General features: G+C 32.0%; 1 protein-coding gene across 8 annotated transcripts in view; it reads right to left on the bottom strand.

Moving 5' to 3' along the window:
* The window catches only part of DLG1 (discs large MAGUK scaffold protein 1), a 287,224-nt gene that overhangs the window by 27,209 nt on the left and 239,711 nt on the right, over nt 1-20,304 (bottom strand). For 3 of the 8 annotated variants that reach the window (XM_032629957.1, XM_032629961.1, XM_032629958.1), the window contains 6 exons: nt 19,266-19,335; nt 15,171-15,270; nt 8,580-8,621; nt 6,328-6,378; nt 5,353-5,454; nt 4,927-5,099 (listed from right to left, as the gene is read on the bottom strand). In XM_032629957.1, the coding sequence (XP_032485848.1) occupies nt 4,927-5,099; nt 5,353-5,454; nt 6,328-6,378; nt 8,580-8,621; nt 15,171-15,270; nt 19,266-19,335 (538 nt within the window). Of the gene's footprint in view, nt 1-4,926; nt 5,100-5,352; nt 5,455-6,327; nt 6,379-8,579; nt 8,622-14,446; nt 14,481-15,170; nt 15,271-19,265; nt 19,336-20,304 lie in introns of all 8 variants that reach the window. The other 5 variants (XM_032629960.1, XM_032629963.1, XM_032629965.1 and 2 more) reach the window with 2 other exon arrangements.

Raw genomic sequence — 20,304 nt, 5'->3', positions numbered from 1 at the left:
ATCATAAGAGACTACTAGAAACAACTATATGCCAATAAAATGGACAACCTAGAAGAAATAAACATTCTTAGAAAGGTACACTCTCCCAAGAGTGAAACAGCAAGAAATTGAAAATATGAGTAGACCCATTACCAGTAATGAAACTGTATCAGTAACTAAAAACCACCCAACAAACAAAAGCCCAGGACCACATGGTTTCACAGGTGAATTCTATCAAACATTTAGAGAAGAGTTAACACCTACCCTTCTCAAACTATTCCAAAAGACTGCAGAGGAAGGAATGCTTCTGAACTCATTCTATGAGGCTGGCATTACCCCGATACCAAAACCAGACAAAGATATCACAAGAAAAGAAAAAACTAGAGGTGAATTATCAATGATGAACATACATGCAAAAATCCTAAACAGAAATTTAGCAAACCATATCCAACAGTACATTAAAAGGATCATACACCACGATCAAGTGGGATTTATCCCAGATGCAAGGATTTTTCAGTATACACAAATCACTCAATATGATACACCACATTAACACAATGAAGAATAAAAACCATACTATCATCTCAATAGATGCAGAAACAGCTTTTGACAAAATTCAGCACCCATTATGATAAAGCTCTCCAGAAATTGGGCACAGAAGGAACATACCTCAAGATAATAAAGTCCATTTACAACAAACCCACAGCTAACATGATACTCAAAGGTGAAAAGCTGAAGCATTTCCTCTAAGGTCAGGAACAAGACAAGGATATCCACTCTTGCCACTTTTATTTAGTAGTAGAAGTCCTAGCTACAGCAACCAGACAAGAAAAAGAAATAAAATGAATCCAAATTGGAACTGAAGAAGTAAAACTGTCAGTGTCTGCAGATGACATGATACTGTATACACAGACTCCTAAACACATCACCAGAAAACTACTAGGGCTCATCAATAAATTTGGTATAAAGTTGCAGGATACAAAATTAACATACGGAAGTGTGTTGCATTTCTATACACTAACAACAAACTATCAGAAAGAGAAATTAATGAAACAATCCCATTTACCAGTGCATCAAAAAGAATAAAATATGTAGGAATAAACCTACCTGAGGAGGTAAAAGACCTGTACTCAGAAAACTATAAGACACTGATGAAAGAAATTGAAGATGACACAAATACATGGAAAGATATATCATGTTCTTGGATTGGAAGAATTCATATCGCTAAAATAAGCATACTATCCAAGGTAATCTACAGGTTCAATGCAATCCCTATCAAAATACCAATGGTATTTTTCACAGAACTAGAACAAATAAATTTAAAATTTTTATGGAAACACGAAAGACCCCAAATAGCCACAACAATCTTGAAAAAGAAGAATGTATGTGTAGGAATCATGCTCCCTGATTTCAGACTATACTACAAAGCTATAGTAATCAAAACAGTATGGTACTGGCACAAAAACTGACATCACTGGAACAGGATAGAAAGCCCAGAAATAAACCCATGCACTAATGGTCAATTAATCTATGACAAGGAGGCAAGAATAAACAATGGAGAAAAGACTTCACTCTTCAGTAAGTGCTGCTGGGAACACTGGACAGCTACATGTAAAACAATTAAATTAGAACATTCTCTAACACTATATACAAAAGTAAACTCAAAATGGATTAAAGACCCAAATGTAAGACCGGATAGTAAAAAACTCCTAGAGTAAAACACAGGCAGAACACTTTTTGAAATAAATCACGGCAATATTTTTTTGGCTCTGTCTCCTAACACAAATGAAATAAAAGCAAAAATAAACAAACAGGACCAATTAAACATAAAAGCTTTTGCACAGCAAAGGAAATCATTGACAAAATGAAAAGACAACCTACTGAATGAGAGCAGATATTTGCAAACAGTAGAACTGATAAGGGATTAATATACAACATATATACAGCTCATACAACTCAGCATCAAATAAACAAATAACCTGTTTAAAAAATGGGCAGAATTGAATAGACATTTTTCCAAACAGGTGATGTAGATGGCCAGCAGGCACATGAAAAGGTGCTCAACATCATTAATCATCAGGGAAATGAAAATCAAACCACAGTGAGATACCACCTCACACCTGTCAGAATAGCTATCATCAAACAGAGCACAAATAACAAATGTTGTCAAGGATGTGGAGAAAAAGGAACCCTTGTACACTGCTGGTGGGAATGTATATTGGTGCAGTCACTGTGGAAAACAGTATGGCGGTTTCTTAAAAAACTAAAAATAGAACTACCATATGACCCAACAATTTCATTCCTGGGATATACCTGAAAAAACAAAAACACTAATTCAAAAAGATACACACACCCCAATGTTCACACCAGCATCATTTACAATTGCCAAGATATGGAAGCAACCTAAGTGTCCATCAACAGATGAATGGATAAAGAAGATGTGGTATATATACACAATGGAATACTACTCAGACATAAGAAGAATGAAATTTTGCCATATGCAGCAACATGGATGGATTTGGAGGGTATTATGCTAAGTGAAGTAAGTCAGACAGAGAAAGACAAATACTGTATGACATCACTTATATGTGGAATCTAAAAACACAACAAACTAATGAATATAAGAAAAAAGAAGCAGACTCACAAATACAGAGAACAAACTAGTGGTTACCAGTGGGGAGAGGAAAGGGGGAGTGGCAATATAGGGGTAGGGGACTTAGAGGTACAAACTATTATGTATAAAATAAGCTATAAGGATATTCTGTACAAAATGGGGAATATAGCCAACATTTTATAATAACTATAAATGGAGTACAACCTTTAAAAACTGTGAATCACTATATTGGACACCTCTAACATATATAATATTGTACATCAACTATACTTGAATATGAATAAATAATAAAAATTTTCCAGTTGGCCAGGCTTTCAGTTTTTGATTTTCTAATAATTTATAGCTTTACTGCATTGTGATCACAGTGTTATTTGTAATATTTCTACTTTGTGGGACCTCCTGATATTTTCTTCTCCACAAGGTTTGCAGAAGAAATAGTTTGCTATGATATGGTGTTACTTTTCTATTTATCAATAATCTGAAGTTTGGATATTATTTGGCAGGCTGAGGTGTGTTTTTTAAATTTTTAAAAAATTTAAAAGAAATACAATATTACAAGTAGAGCTAAAGCTACAGTTTCCTTCCTTTTCTCTCAAAGGAAAACCACTGAATAGCAGCTACATATACACCTGAAGTAGATGTGTATCATTCCCATGCATTTTTTTCCCCAGTAAATATTTTTTTTTAAATTGAGGTACAGTTGATGTACATACAATATTATATAAGTTTCTGGTATACAACATAGTGATCACACTTTTTAAAGGTTATATTCTATTTATAATTATTCTCTGGGCTGTACTATATATCCTCATAGCTTATTTGATATCCATGCATGTTTTTATGTTTATGAAAACACAAAATATGTATTAATGAACTACCTTATGTTAATTAAAGTTTATATGAAGCGTCATCCTGTATATATCCTTTGCAACTTCATTCATTCACCATTATAATTTTGAGATTTATTAATGTGGATACACCTAATTAGTGGATATTTTAGTTTATTCACTCTAGCTTCTGTATCCTACTGCATGAATAAATAACAGTTAATTATCCATTTCCCTTTCCTGAGTCCAATTCTTCACTACTATAAAGTGCTACTATGCACATCATTATACATAATCCTTATGTGTGAATCTCTACTTAGATACCAAGAAATAGAATTTCTGAGTCACAGGTTATGTACATTTATTTGGTATTGCCAAATCGTTCTCAAATAAAGTGCTATTAATTTTACCCCCATTAACAATATCTAATAAGATTTTCTATTTTCCCAAATTCTTGCCATCACTGAACATGCCCATTTTTTCGATTTTTAAAACTAATCACAATTAACCAAACCTCTTATTAAAGAAAGGAGCACTTACAGATGGAAAACTGAGATGTTGAATTACTGCTTTATATTTTGTAGGTATTTCATGACTAAGTCTTAAACTACTATAGTTTTGAAAGTATAAAATAATTTGTTGATGTTTATTTTCTAGGCCCAAAGATTGATTTAAGTATAGCAGCACATCTGGAGTACACTGTTTTGGCTTTACCATAAAACTTCCTTAACTCAATGTCAATATATCATCAGACTGCTTTCAAAAAATCTGTTGCTGTTACAATGTTACTGAGTATTTTTCCACACTGTCTTTTATTAAACGACCATTCAGGAGAAATTTTTGCCTAGTCTCAGTACCAGGAGCCACTTACACTTATCTTGAACATCTGGTTCATTTTTATTGATGATCTTAGCTTCTTAATTATGCTACTTGTTGGAAAGCTAGGGCTAAACACAAGGTCTATCTCTAGCAAATGTACAGGACCCCAAAATAATAACCTCCCCTCCTGCAGAGATTCATGTTATCATTTCTATTCTTATTTTCTTTGTTGCTCTTCTTTTTTTTTTTTTCAGTACACGGGCCTCTCACCGCCGCGGCCTCTCCCGTTGCGGAGCACAGGCTCCAGACGCGCAGGCTCAGCGGTCATGGCTCACGGGCCCAGCCGCTCCGCGGCATGTGGGATCCTCCCGGACCGGGGCACAAACCTGCGCCCCCTGCATCGGCAGGCGGACTCCCAACCACTGTGCTACCAGGGAAGCCCGTTGCTCTTCTTATTCTACTTTATCTTATATATATTTTTCTAAGTCACCTAAAAGTATATATTTAGTTGAATAAATTCATAACATTGCTTAGATTAATCAATGCTGCAACATGTATCTATATTTTTTAAAAAACATGAATTAAAAGTTTCTATCCATCATTCTTTCATACTGTCAAAGGCATATCTGAAAAAAAAAAAAGCATATCTGATTAGAAACTTTATTCTGGGATCACTCTGATGCTTACCTTTTCTGCTACTTCTCGCACAGACTGAACACTTGTTCCATACAGATGGTTGTTATACTGCCCAGCTTCAATGAATTTATGTTCCTGGATATCTTTTTCCATTTGCTCTCTTGAAGTCACAAAATGATAATCTCTTCCATCTACCTCATAATCTCGTTTTGGTCTAGTTGTATCTTTAATAGAAAAGAACTTGAGGAAGTGTTTAATATTAAAAGGCACAACAAAGCCATTTTCTACTTAAAGAATCGTTTTGTAAAGTTCACTACAACAGAGACTGATTTAAATTTGAAAAGTGACAATAATATGGAGGATGAATAACTGATAAAATAAGTATAAACCATTAAAAAATGGTACTGTTTACTTTGACCACACACAGTGACAAAATGTTAAGAACAATAATTAAGAATTTTTATGTGGGTTACTTACGAGGAACACATGATCCAAATTTGTCAGGAAATTCTGAGATCAAGTCATCATTTATCCTGTCTTTCATAGGTCCCAATATGATCACTGGTCGAGTATAATTAACTATAAAAATATACTGCATGTTAAAAGAAATAAACACTTAACAAACATCTGTGTATTCTACTTCACTAGATAACAAAAGTATCCTTAACTGTTATGAAGAATTTATTTTTTATTCTTTCTCCACCAATGATGCCTAACTTGATAGTTTACAAACCTTTATTAAAATCTTACACTTCAGTCAATCTCCTGTTGGAAGTCATACACTTAGATAATTCAACCAAGTTATATTCAGCATTTTAGCAGATAATGTTTCTATACATTGCTAATATCATCTCATTACAAATGAGAAAACACAGTACAGTGTTTTACTGATCCCTTTTCAAGTAGAAACTGTAGGGAAGCAGATCAAAGAAGGGCAAAAAAGAAACTGGGTATAATCATAGTAGTCATCGAGAAAGATGATCTAATATAAGTGTATACGCTGGACTGTAAGGGACCATGTTGGAAGCAGGGAGATTGGTAGTGAAAATGAGACTTAACATTGTGGTAGGCGGGATGAAAGGAGGTTATAAATAAGAAAGGTATGATAAGAATAAATAGGGCCTAGAAACTGACTAGACAAGGGAGATGAGGAATAGAAAGATCAAAGATGATTCCAAGATTTTGAACAAGGATAGTGATACTATTATGAACACTGGAAAGAAGTTGCTTAGGAAATAAAACACCAATATAAAATGATTAGATTTTAATAATCTATGGGCTAAACCATGTTTCATAAAATACATATAGTAAATTTATATATATATATATATATATATATGTATAGTAACAAAAAAGGCTAAAATTCTAATGAAACTTTTTTTAAGGTATGAGATCTATTTTCCAAATTACGTTTTTCCATAAGATTGTAGAACATCAACAGGCTTCACAAACCTTCTTGTTGATTCACTGGCTCATAAGATAAGACATATTCTTCTTGACCACCTATTAGAAAGTTAAAATACAGATGAGAAAATCTATAAAGAAAGCGATACTAATTTAATTCTTTAATATAACATATAAATTACTAGAACTTTCCCAAGAAAAGTAGCAAAGATGTAAAAAAAAGGGTACTTTATAAATTAATTATGGCAAGATTTAGGAAAAAAAGTGATAAATTATCAAGTTTAGTATATGTAAAAACAAAATATAAATGTGCTAGTTAATAACTACCTTTCTGTTATTCCGGGTTTTACAGATTATCAATAGACCGAATTAAAATCTTCACTTGGGATGTCAAGTATAAGCTATTAATTTTTTATTTAGAATCTAAGAGCTATTAAACAGTTCTTTAAAAATTAATACTTTAATGAGCAGTTCTACATATATGCATATTAGGTAATTTTCTGTTATTAATATGCTGCTTTTTTTGGTCCTACCAGGTATAACATATAACATAGCACGAACATTTTTATAATTACAACTATTTTCTAACCAAAAGATTTTAATGCAAAGGTAAAACTAGTGTCACTATTTCATTGATGAAAAAAATTCATTATTATAATAATTGATTTATTCAATTTTCAAAAAATAACATTTTGAGTTAAAAAAAATTTTAGATAAAATTAAATCCTTCCCTTTCAACAAAATGAATCACATAGATAGTAAAGGAGAAAAAACATATTTTGCTTTGATCGTAAAAGCACTTCAGAAGTTAAATTCTCTAGGATTAAATTAAAAGATTAGAGCTTATGAATATCCTAAATAGAAAAGTCTACGAATTATATCTCGACTCAATGAAAATAACTAGAAGAGTTAAAAATTTCAGGAGTTCTTAGCACACACATACACACACACACACACGTGTAGAAAACAAGGAAGAGCTGTTAAATTCAAGTGGTTCAATGAAATCAATATTGCAGAATGTATTTGAAGATTTTCTTCTTGATTATTATGATTCTATAACAATCTTTTCACTAAATTTGTCATTGGTTTATAGTACATGTATGCAGCTGTAAATCTTTTCAATTCATATACCGACATAAATATTCTTTCCAGGTTTAAAGTGTATTTTGTTGTTTTAAAATTTATAATACATAGAAAATATATATTTACAAGCTGCTTTTTTAAGTACTGTATGTAAAACATGTTATCAGAAACATGCAATTTGAATATTCCACACCTAATAATTCATGCAAATGGTGAGACAGACAGTATATACTTTCATTACCTCTTTTTAGTCTAGAAAGCTACTCAGCTACTCTCTGGTGAGTTCTGACTGTAAGTTAATAAAATGCTAAAATATGAGAAATCACATTCCCAAATCACATTCCCATTCCCATACCAAAAAAGAAAATCGTTAAATAACTATTATGCAGCAAAAATAACAACCAATCAAATGAAAGAGGGTTAAAAGTATATACTGTCAATATGAAAAATATTAGAGACTGATATTAACAGGATGGACCTTTTGAGCAGCCATACTCATCTGTAATCAAGATTACTTTCATATTAGACAGCAGTAAAAAAAAAAAGTTAGAAAAGCAATTTTAATTTTTAAAGTGCTACAACTGATAATATTCATGTACTTTCCCCTCCTCCCATGCCCAAATATGTTAAAAAAGTTCACACGCTTATATAGGTCCCTTAATAATATAATACCAAGACAATACCATAAGAACCAAAAAAGAGATCAGTATTACTGTTTAAGCAACTGTTGAAAACTTTCCCTTCGCCATTTCTTATGTTCACCAAAAGCTGGCGATAAATAGTATCTTGACCCACACCAGTATTGGTGACACAGAATAAAAAAGGAAATAAAGCTAATTATAATTTAGCATTACTGAAAAATATTTTTATGATTAGTTAGAAACAGAATTACTAAATAAAATGGCAAAATACAAGTTTACTACTCATTTAACTAGGTATTTACTTCTTATAAAAGATACAAACACACATACACATACTGTGTACACGAATAGCACTTTTGTAAAATGAACTTTTGTAGTTTATGAAAACCTTGGAAATTAACTTCTGTACATAGAGTGTGATTTTATTTATCAAGTAAAGAATTTTACTTGGCTCTACCTGACTTTAAAATATTAAGCACCTAATTTTTAGTTTTCAGAATACATCACTAAGGGAAAAAAACCCCAAAGGATATATTACTTGAGATAACAAAAGAACAAACAACTTAAAACACTTACGGTAACTACTTTCGCTATCACTGGCATTAGAAGTTACATGTTCTGAAATTGCAGGACAATGGAAAAAATAAAGAAAACACAGTGTCATGAGTTTAAAAAAAGCAAATCATCAAAATAAACACAAGGTGACTTAACAAAATGTCGAAATATAAACCACAGATACCCAAAGAGTTTTTAAAAACGTTTCTGATTTTCTTTGAAAAGTTTAATTATTTCAAATAAATGAATATGAATTAGCAAGGAAAAAAATCTGCAGTCAAGGAAAATGTCTCATTTTCTGTTCAACAGTTTATGAACAAAATCTTATTATGAATAGATTATAATAGAATATAACAAAGTGATCCTAAATCAGTCCAACTGTCATCATAAAAACCCCGAAGAGAAAATGTCATTGACACCATTTAATTTAGGTTATGATACAGTAATGACTAACAAAGGAAACAAGTTATATCTGAGCAAACAGATGCCCATTTCAATGAAGTGATATCTTAAAAAATAAATAATCTTGCTTTAGTCCAGCTTCTTTCTTGTTCCTGAAGAGAAATGAAAAGTCATGTCTGAGATCATACAGATAAAGCATTTTGGATATCACAGAGATTCAGATGCCTCAAAAAAAAGTCAAATGGAACGGAATTCTAGAAGGTGGGATTGTATTTTAAAGTAGACTAATATTTCTGAGAAACTCTGCTTTGATAAAACTGACAATGGCTACTTTGCAAAATAAAAAAGATAAAGTAAACACACTCATCTGCTGCCTGGCCCCTCCTTCAAAGTGACCCCCATTTCATAACTTGACTGTTCAGTAAACAACCAGCACTTTTCTCATGTAAATGTAATCTCTTGCACTCTCTCAATACGTGTCTCCTTTGAATTAAAGAAGGTAATTTTATCTATGAAAACTAAAAAACAAAATTTTCCATGGGAGAGAGGTAAAACTAAATTTCTTATGCCAGGCAAAGGAAAAAAAAAAATTAACGGATAAGGAAAAAGCTTGAGGATAGATATCTGCTGTACCGTATCACCCACAGTCTCCTAAAATCAAGTAGCACTACTGAAAAGTTTAGAGAATGGTAGACAGTTCTTGAAATGGTAGTACAGTTCTTGAAAAACTGTCATAGTGAAAAATAAGTCTGTTATTCTAACCTACAAAGACAAGATACAACTTTCTTAATCATTATTATGTATACAGGAGGAACATTAAAAATTACAAGACTGAATAATGTATGATAGCACATATAAAATGGTGGTTTTCTAAAGTTTATATTTAAAAATTTCTTCTCATGTTACCACACAGATGTCAAAACAATCATTTTAAATTGTGGTATAATATTCTATTGGACTGTTACATCATGATTTACCTTACTACATATTTAGATATTTTAGTTTGCTTTAAATTGTTTTCCACAAACATCAACAAATTATTAATGAACGTGTTCATTTACATGGCTTTCACCTTTTGTTCTATTTCCTTAAAATTCATTCCCAGAAGTAGGAATGCCACATAGAAAAAAAAATTCTTAAATTTATACTAGGATTTGTATTACACTCTGCAATCTCTAATATACAAAAGAAAGAAATGTTAGTTATTGCACTCGAGTGAGTGGACGGGAAAGTGGGAGTATAGAAGAAACAAAATTAACCATGATTTGACAATTAGAGAAGTTGGATAAATGAATACTTGTGGGGTTTATTTTATTATTCCTCTACTATTGAATATGTCTGACATGTTATACATGTATAAAAAATTGAAGTTACTAAAATCTCTTTTCTGGGAATTTCCCCTACTCATCTTGAGTTCTCTAAGATTACCAAGAGCTACGAAGCAGTCAAATTCTTCAAGTTCTTTCAAGTATCCTTTAAGTAACTCCTCTACAATAAACTCTTGCTACTTAAAGTATTGTCCTTGGAATGGCATCATTATCATTGTTTGGGAGCTTGCTAGAAAGTTAAAATGCTTTTTTCCTGAAAACTAAAAATAATCTTTTTCAAGGCATGTCATCAAAGAAGATGTTCAAATATCCAACAAGTATAAAAAAGTGTTCAAGCTTATTATCGGGGAAACGCAAATTAAAACCACAACAGATATCTCTATCATCCACCAGAATGACCAAAATGAAAAAACAAAAACAAAACAGGTATGTCAAGCGAGGAGAAAGATATGTAGCAACTGGAACTCACATACTACTTGGGGGTGGGGGTGGGGTAAACTGGTATAACCACTTTGGAAAACTACTTGGCACTATCTACTAATACCTAACATATTATGTATCTGTGATCCAGCAATTCATTTCCTAGGTATTTTCCCAACATAAAAGGCATATATGCATACCAAAAGATATGTATAAAAATGTTCAAAGCAACACTATTCAAAAATAGCCCTAAATATATGTGTTTATTTACAAATCTGAGATATTTGTACAGTTTCATAGTTTACTTTTTTCATTTATATTGTGAGCATTTTCCAGGCCATTATGTTTTAATATGATTTTCAATGGCTATAAAATATTATACTATATAGTAAGTCATACTTCATTAACCACTTCCCAACTGTAAGGCATTTTAGGATTATTTGAATTTTGGGGGTGCTCTACTTTCTAAATAATATTAAACAAAACATCCTGATGTATAAACCTTTGTTTCCACCTCTGATTACATCCTATGGATAAATTCCTTGAAAAAGAATTAGTAGATCAAAAGATATGCTTTTCCAAAAAGGCTGTACCAATTTACACTCCCAGTAGTAATACGTTAAAAGTAGTCATTCCAAAGAACCATCTCCATCACTGGATTCTCCTTTAAAAGCAAAGTCTGTTAAGGTGATGGGTAAAACATATCGTTTTGTTTATTGATTATTAGGGCTGTTAAACATTTCTTATATGCTTATTTCATTTGCTTATCTTTTGAGCATTCTTCTTATATCCTTTGTCCAGTTTTCTAATGGGGAGTGTTTGTTTCTTATTGGTCTGTTAGAAATTTATGTGCAAGAATATTATCCTTTTGACATAGATAGTATAATCAGATTCTTAAAATTTAAATTTTTGTTTATATGTTTGATGATCACAACCATTTCAATTCTCTCTGACCAAGTCTCACCTTTCTAGTCAAACATTTCTTCCTGAGACTATACCATGTGTTTTCTCTTTGCTCTCCCTAAATACGACATATCCTCAGTCTTAAACAATTTTTGGCATCTTAAGAGCTCTGTACCACTCTACTCAAGTAAGTCTTTAAAATAGAAAAAGAAGAGATGTAATAGGAAATCTATGTGCCTAACTGTAGAAGTTTCTGAGGTGTCTACAAAGTGGAAAGCTATAAAAATAAACTGCATACAAAAGACAGGTACAAACCTTGTCTGAAACTGTATAATTTCATTTCTGAGCACCTTATATAACTGCTCCTGAACTACACTTACTTTTAGTCTCTTTTAAAGGAATCTTACCCACTTTTTTCCTCTTGAATTTTTTCAAAATTGCCTTCTAAAAGCATAAAAGCTACACAGATTTCTGTTTCTAGCTTTTTACAAGTATGATAATTTAGTTGTATCCTCCCAGATTTCTACCATACTTTAATTAGTTCTGTTAGTCAAAATTAGTTTTGGAAAGGCAATTTCTATTATTGTTTCATCTACTGTCAACAGGATACATCAATAATTTATTTGATCCTCTTCTTTGTAGAATCATTGAATTCTTGTCTACGAAAAGTATTCTAGGGTACCACTTTTGTTTCCCTCTCTGCTCTTTAATTAAATACCCTACTTTTTCATAGCTTGTGTGAAATTACATGCAGGTATACATCTTTCTTGATATTCAGTGTTATTCCACATCTCTTCAACAGGTTTATCTGGAATAATTTGTCCTTCTGTTTTCAGTCCCTTCATGAGTCCTGTTCCAGCAAGGTTTAATGAATACCAATATGAGGTCACATTTATTTTCTTATATTAAGATCGCACAGGATTTTGCTTAGTTTTTTCCCTGTATCCTCAACTTTAGAATATAGATAACTGAGATCTTAAATAATGCCCTTAACCCACCCTTCTTCCCAGTACTTTCTACTGTATAATAACGAGCATCTTGTCAGCTGCTAGTAATGTTTTATGTGATAATCTCCATCATATCCAGTTTAGAATTTTACTGATATTTTTCTGTCTCCGTCAACCTTTTCTAAATAAAATCTTTTTGATCTGATCAAGTTACCACGTGAATAAATTCTTTCAGTTCTTGTGAGACGAAGCACAGAAACCTACCATTCAAGAGATCTTAAGTCACTGACCAGAAAATTAAATCAACGACATTGGTAATCAGTTATCATTTTTCATTTGTTTCTCTTCCCAAGTCTCAAACCTCAATTAAAATGAGAGATGAAAATACGATGTGGTCAAGGTGTAGTTATCTACTATAAAAATATCAACGTGGGAACCAAATTCTTCATTTAGTTCCTTTTTCCATGAGTTTTCCATAGCTCTCTGATGACTCAACAGGTAACAAAAATATGTGGGTTCATTTGATGATCCACACCACCTCATGATCATTCTCAAAATAAATTATATAGCATTAAGAATCTGTGGAAATATTTTCCAGTTTCTGAAGATTTCACTGATAATTTTTCCCAAAGGTAAGAGATTAAAAAAGGGTGCCACTAGTGATAGTAAATTTGTGGCTCTTGCCAGATCCTAAAATGGCAAATGCATAAATAATAAAGTGTGTGTAATAGAAATAATTACATATAAAGCATACTGCTTTCAATCTAATATAAACTTTTAATTGTTAAAGTTGAAATAAAAGTCAAGTACCTACAGTTAAGGTTAAAAGTCAAGTTAGCATTAATCAGGAAAAAAAATCTGTGAAATTTAATGTTTATTAAGGTAAACTTAGAAAGTTAAAAGATATTGGCTATATCCTTAATGATCAATGAATTATGAAGAAATAAGTTTTCAAGATGCTTAATAATGCAAACGGAAACAACTACTTAGAAAAAAACTTTAGCCTAAAAGATTACCTCTATGAGTCACCATCACCTAAAAGAACTTAGTAATATTTGGTAAAATTTCACATTTAATCAATCTGTAAACATTCACATTTAAAATTTTGTTTGCTAAAATGACTTCTTGTTTCATTCACTAATTCCAACATTTATTAAATGACTCCTACATTATCAGACTCTGTACCAAGCTTTATATGAAGATTAAGTACTAGCTAGAAAATTAAACAGGAACAACACACACAAAAGAACTCCCCCCAAACAGAGACAACACCTTGGTTAAAGAAAAAACAAAGGATAATATTTCTTATAATTCTTTTCATAACTTACAACTTCCTTAAAAAAAAATACAATTTACCTACTACATAGACTGCTACTTGAACTTGAGTTCTACAATTCTTCTTTAATATTTAAGACCTATTGTGCTTTATAGTTTCACATTATAGCAATGCTTTTCTAACACAGGCTCAAAGCAATTTTAACTTGTTTTAACAAAAAAAAGGGGGGGGGACATAAAATTGTAAGGAAGATTATATTCTACCTTCTAATAATGAGGGCAGATAGCAGTATTTTAAAAAACATTAAAAGTCTTCCTTCATATTTAAAAAATTCCTAGAGAAAGTAATTGCCATAAAAATTACAAAAAGGAAAATATAATTATGAGCAGAGAAATTTTCAAATGACATGTGAAAAATGGAGAAAAATAAAAGGTGTGTATTACAGAAATAAAAATCCCAAGCATATTATTAACATGAAGAATCTAAAAGCAATCTAAATCATACACCTCCTCATGCCAGCAGGGCGCTACCATGAATCTCAAAATGTATCTGAAAAAGGTAGGTCTGTAGATGGAGGTTAAAAAATAACTTGGGAGTATTTTAATCACTTACTCAGGCCTTTTGATCCCATGTCGTCAGGGATCTCCTGTAGAGAGTAGTTCCCAGAGAGCAAGCAATAAAAAGATAATCAAAGAAAATAGTTGTCAGTAATGCATAAAATTGGTGCTACAATAAGAGACAGTTCCAAGACCATTACAGGTGCACGTATCTTACAGAGCATTTTTGTATATTTCTGAAAGTTTAAAATAAGCTAGCAGCTAGATATAATCTAATAAAAGAATGGAAGTTTTCTATAAGAAGCTGATTAGGGTAGAGAAGCAAAATTTTTGACTATTTCTTGCTATTTTAAAAGTAAAATTCAGATTGTCTACATATAATGAAGAAATGGGATAAAACGGAATGATTTGAGATAATCCATTATCAAAGATTGGCAATGCTATACCTAGAAATCAATAAGTAGCTTCTCAGGTACCCAAGTTTTTCCTCTAAAATATTCTTCTGAGAGTGTAAGTGTTTCTTATAAGAACTTTTACATAAAAAAATTCTATTTTAAACATAGCTAAAAATACCATTTACTTTAAATTAAGAATTCATAAGGTGTTAGAAAAAGTTAAGACTGGTACGCAAATTAATTTATGCCTGTTAAATTGCCCCTAGTTAAGACAAGTAGTAACCTGTTGCAGCTCTTGAAACTGTCTCCATGGTAACAACCAACTGCAGGGCAGTAGGTCCCTCTACATTTATCTTCAGTTGACCACTGGATCCACATACTTACGGTCAGCATCACTTGTTTCCTGCTCACTCTGGTCCTTGTTCTTGTAGAAGGGGAATTTTCGGGAAAAGAGGTTCTTTTTACGCTTGTCATTGAATGACTGCTGAAGAAGAGAAGGAGGGGCAAAACAAAGGGATGTCTACTGTCTGTGTGTACAAAGGCCCAGCCTAGTAGCTCTGTGAAAGCTGACTCTTGTGACCACAGTGTGCAGTTTGTATATGAATTTTGCGTTAATCACATATACAGTGAATTTTTAATTTAGTATTAACTTCTCTAATTCTAACATTTTATAACTGAAAACAGAAAAATTTCAAGAGTGTAATTCAATGATACGTAAAAATAAGGAGGAAGTGCTATTTGATAAAAAAGGGAAGAGTAAATCAGATTAGCTACTACTATAGTCCAAATCAAGCTTGCATCTGTTCATACCCATCCATATTTTTCTAGATTTCTAAGTATTAGGTGCTCTACAGCAAAAGTTATTACTTTAGCTGTTCAAATATTTTAAATTTTCCTTTCCTTCATTTTCCTTTGGCTTTAGCACATTTTTTCCCTTTCTCTCTCTTTTTTTGTGGCTCCAACAAACTAACAAAAAGCCACTACTAAAAAAGAGAACCAAAACAACTGAGCAAGTTGCTAAATATTTAAAAACCATCTTTTTTTTTTTTAAAAGAAGAGAATTAGGGTAACTAAATGCTTATCAGAAAATGGGAAGAAAACTAAGACGTGTCCATCAAGCACAGAGTCCAGCAAAAGAATTATCAATGCTATCTAACCAAGGAAGAAGAGTCAACTCTCCTGGCCAATTTAAATGTCATCATAACTGATTTATTAGCCTTTAAGCTCTACCGTATTATCTATTTTTAAAGTATATATAAATAAAATAGAACCAAATTCAATTCATTAGCACCATGTCCTGAATAGGGAATAAAAAGTTTGGTGCGGGCTTCCCTGGTGGCGCAGTGGTTGAGAGTCCACCTGCTGATGCAGGGGACACGGGTTCATGCCCAGATCTGGGAAGATCCCACATGCCGTGAAGCGGCTAGGCCCGTGAGCCATGGCTGCTGAGCCTGCGTGTCTGGAGCCTGTGCTCCGCAACGGGGAAGGCCACAACAGCGAGAGGCCCGCATACCGCAAAAAAAAAAAAAAAAAAAAAAGTTTGGTGCTCATAATGTCAAAGAGGCAATTAAAAATCTAGTAGTTTATACATAATTGCTATGACAGCTGATTTGACGTCCCTTGTTGCACAGATGTCTGAGACAAGTTTTTTCCCTTCCTGAATGTCCCATTTGTGCATTCACACTTTTAAAAGCAGGTAGCACACAGAAAGATGAGGCTAAAGAGGAGCAGCTTCTTCTGTAATTTGTCACAGGCACCCATGTCTTGAAGGAAATGGCCTTGCCTACCAGTGACAATAGGAATTATAATTTTTATCATTTTTTGAAGTGGGAACAATATAAAGGATAGAAATTCTGTTTTAATTTTTCTTGCGTTTATCCATGTCATAAGATGCTATCAATGTTGTGAAGTATATCAACACCAGGCAGTACTTTTTTCTGGCGTGCTGGTACTTTTAGTCATGTGATGCCAGGTGATTAAGGTGATGAAATGGATTAAAGTGACTTTTAGCTCAAATTCTATTACTTGAAAAGATTTATTTTGGTAAGAATCTTTATAAAAACTTTCATTTTTATCTTTTTCAGATCAATAATTCAAAATTAATAAGTTTATAGTCATTAGACAAGCAGACTGTCTTGATATCAATCTTAAAATCTGAAGGCTCAGATAACCCTAAGCAGAAGTTAAAAATTAAGTTGAGAAAAAAAATACTGTGGAGAAATCTAAGCTTATAATTGTTTTATAAACTGTCAAGTAGCATTACCTGAATAAAAGTCTTTGCTTGAATCCAAATTTTAGAAAAGAGAAAGAGAAGAAAAGTTTCAATAGAGAAAAATTTATGGTAATCTAATTTATGGAAGGACTAAGTCTTTTTGTTCATGACAATCACTGATTTTGAATTTAGTAATAATTTTTATGCTAACTGATAAAACTGATACATTTTTAATAAAAGGTTATTTACCTCTGCTACTGCATATATAGTGGTCAGAGTCAGTTTCACAGCAAACAACCAAAAGAAACATGAAGTTTAAAATGTTTTGATTTTTGATATCTTTTGCAGTTAGCCAAAATGAGATATCGTAAAGATATCATAATATAGGACAGAAAGAAATGCTTGTTAGTTAAGAAATGTATTAACTGTATTACATCTAACATCCTGCAGGTGAAGAATTTATTAAAAGTGAAAAATAGCACAAGCAAACAGGACAAAAATGTGTAGGGAAAACACAAAACTGAAGAAACATACTAACTCTAGTTTCTTTATATTTTCAATACAAAACAATCTGTTTAATTACTTATTGTTATTAATGCTATATTGCAAGAGAGTGTAATAAATATGAGGACTGATAAAATATTACAAATTCATGAAACATATCAAATATCTAATTTCCATATGTAGTATTTCAAAATAGCTAAATGAATGTTAAAAATGTTAATGAGAAACTGAAATGTTTTTAAGAAGTCTGTATTGGAAACAAAGTCCATAACCCACCATATAAGGAAAGGAAAAGAAGAGCTTAGAACGGGAAATGGTATTACAGAGAGAAATGCAGTTCTGTATCAATGGCAAGCGTATTTTTACCCCACTCAGTATCATGCATACTTTTGGTGCTGTGTTAGAACACAGTGACTGTGTATAAAGTTGGTTATAGTCAACAAACAAGACTAAGATTTAAAAATGTCGTTAATTCAGTTAACTTCTTACAGTTTGAAAGAAAAGTTACAACATGCAACCTCTTTTACAATACACTGACAGTGTATTTTACTAAAATACTTTAAAAGACATATATAAAACAAGCACAAAAACCACTGTATATATTTCAAATACTAAGCATTTACTTGGGATTTTTTCCTCCAAAGATTTTCTATTTTAAATATTGCTTCAGATTATACTATATAATTTTGTATTTTCTGAAAGGTACAAGTAAATTTTAAAAGAATTTATCATTTGTAAAATAACTGAATGCATTATATATAATTTCTCAGATTTAATTTCTTTGATCAAGGATCATACTCCTTTAACATTTTAAAGCTTTTAAGTCTGAGTGCTTAGTGATATCAGACATGTACAAAGAGTAGGGTTAATTTTTTTGCTGAGTTAACTTTCCAGATTCATTTGAAATTTGATCAAAAGATGTTGCTTTAGATAAAAAATTTTTATCTATTTTTTAGATAAAAAATCCCCAAAACACAAAACATTGCTATAAATAGTATTTCAACACAACATGTGTTTCAGCATTTTCTTCAGGCCTATTGCTAGAATATTCCATTGCACTAATTACACACATACTATAGGGTGAAGCCTGTGATATCATCCATTGACATCCACTAGATTCAAGAAGGACAAAGTAAATGAAAACAAAAACACGTCTAAAATATATATAAAAGAATTTTGATATATTTCTTGCCCACCTACAAAGTCCTCCTCTTGACTGTCCCTTTATTCCCTTAAGATAAAAATTCATACTGATTTAAACATTTAAAAGATGGATTTTATTAATGAGTAATATTAGCAATAAACGGGGAAAAAATAAGAAAATTTCCATAAATTCACTTGCAAAAACCCATAAACTTACTTTATGAACTAATTAATAGTTTTGGGAAGGCCTATTTTCTCAGATGCATTATTTATTAGCTTCATGGCTAATACTGGTGACACAAGTTTATAGTTAATTGTTCATCTGAGTGAAGGCTGAAATCATTTCATTTATAAAAATAACGACCAAAAGTATGTTGTTAAGAATATATCAAACGACAGTTTTGATAATTTGGAAAAGTCTGTGAAATGGATGCTTTAATTTAATAAATTGTTTACTTTAGCATATCTACTATTGTAGGCCACCACAGCAAGAGCAGTTGATAGTTAATTCTTATGGCAAAATCCTTCTCATTTTAATCATGTGCCTCAAACAAGAATTATGAAAAGGCCTATTACCTTCAATTATTAATTTCTAGAAATAATAGATTTCACATACTCACCCCTTTATCTCCTCTTGCTTTAGAATTGAATTTCACTGTTTTTAATCTGGCTCGTTCTTTCTTCTCAACCCTGGCAAAGCACAGATTATTTTTTAATTATAATAAACGTATCTAAAGTTCTAACTAGGAATCATCAGAACTGAGACTTTAATATGGAGAATTTTTATATTCTAAAGCCTTCAGAAGTCATTTGAATCCCATAATTTATAAGAATTTCTGAGAAATGAAATACAGGGCTCATTTTATTATGAAACAAAACCACTTGTGAAATATCAAAATGCAGTACAAGTATGTGTACTTATATATGCACTCTATTCCATAATTACACTGAAATTATGAAGCATCACTTCTGAGTTTAGCAATTTTCCAGGTTTCCATTTGTTTTGTTGTTTAAATGTTATCTTAGCATGGAACATATATGCTAAAAACTCAGTGTTAGAGAGAAAGCAGATGGGGTAAAATATTAACTGATGAAAGTAGGTGAAGGATGATATGTGGGTGTTCTAAGTACTATTCTTGCATTTCTCTTATTTTTCTATAGCTCTGAAAATTTTGAAAATAAAAAGGAGGGAAATAAAAAAATTAAGCTTAATTCCAATGATATATTTGTGTAAATACATAAAGTAACCAATTATAGTGTACGAAATAGAGGGTTTTTTAAGAAAATATTTATTTGGCCGTGCTGGGTCTTAGTTGCGGCATGCGGGATCTTTGTTGCGGTATCTTTTAGTTGCAGCACGTGGGATCTTTAGTTGTGGCAAGCAGAATCTTTTAGTTGCGGAATGCAGAATCTTCAGTTGCAGCATGTGGGATCTTTAGTTGTAGCATGCAGGATCTTTAGTTGCAGCATGCAAACTCTTAGTTGAGGCATGTGGGATCTAGTTCCCTGACCAGGGATCGAACCCAGGCTCCCTATTTTGGGAGTGCGGAGTCTTAGCCACTGGACCACCAGGGAAGTCCCCAAAATAGAGTTTTAAAGTATCTTTGGGAGGATACAGAAGAACTGGTAACCTTAGTTATCCCTAAGAAGGTGAAATGG

The sequence above is a fragment of the Phocoena sinus genome, chromosome 4 (assembly GCF_008692025.1).
Source record: "Phocoena sinus isolate mPhoSin1 chromosome 4, mPhoSin1.pri, whole genome shotgun sequence".
Lineage (NCBI taxonomy): Eukaryota > Metazoa > Chordata > Mammalia > Artiodactyla > Phocoenidae > Phocoena > Phocoena sinus.
The sequence above is the reverse complement of the archived record's forward strand: the minus strand, read 5'-3'. Positions and strand labels throughout refer to the sequence as shown.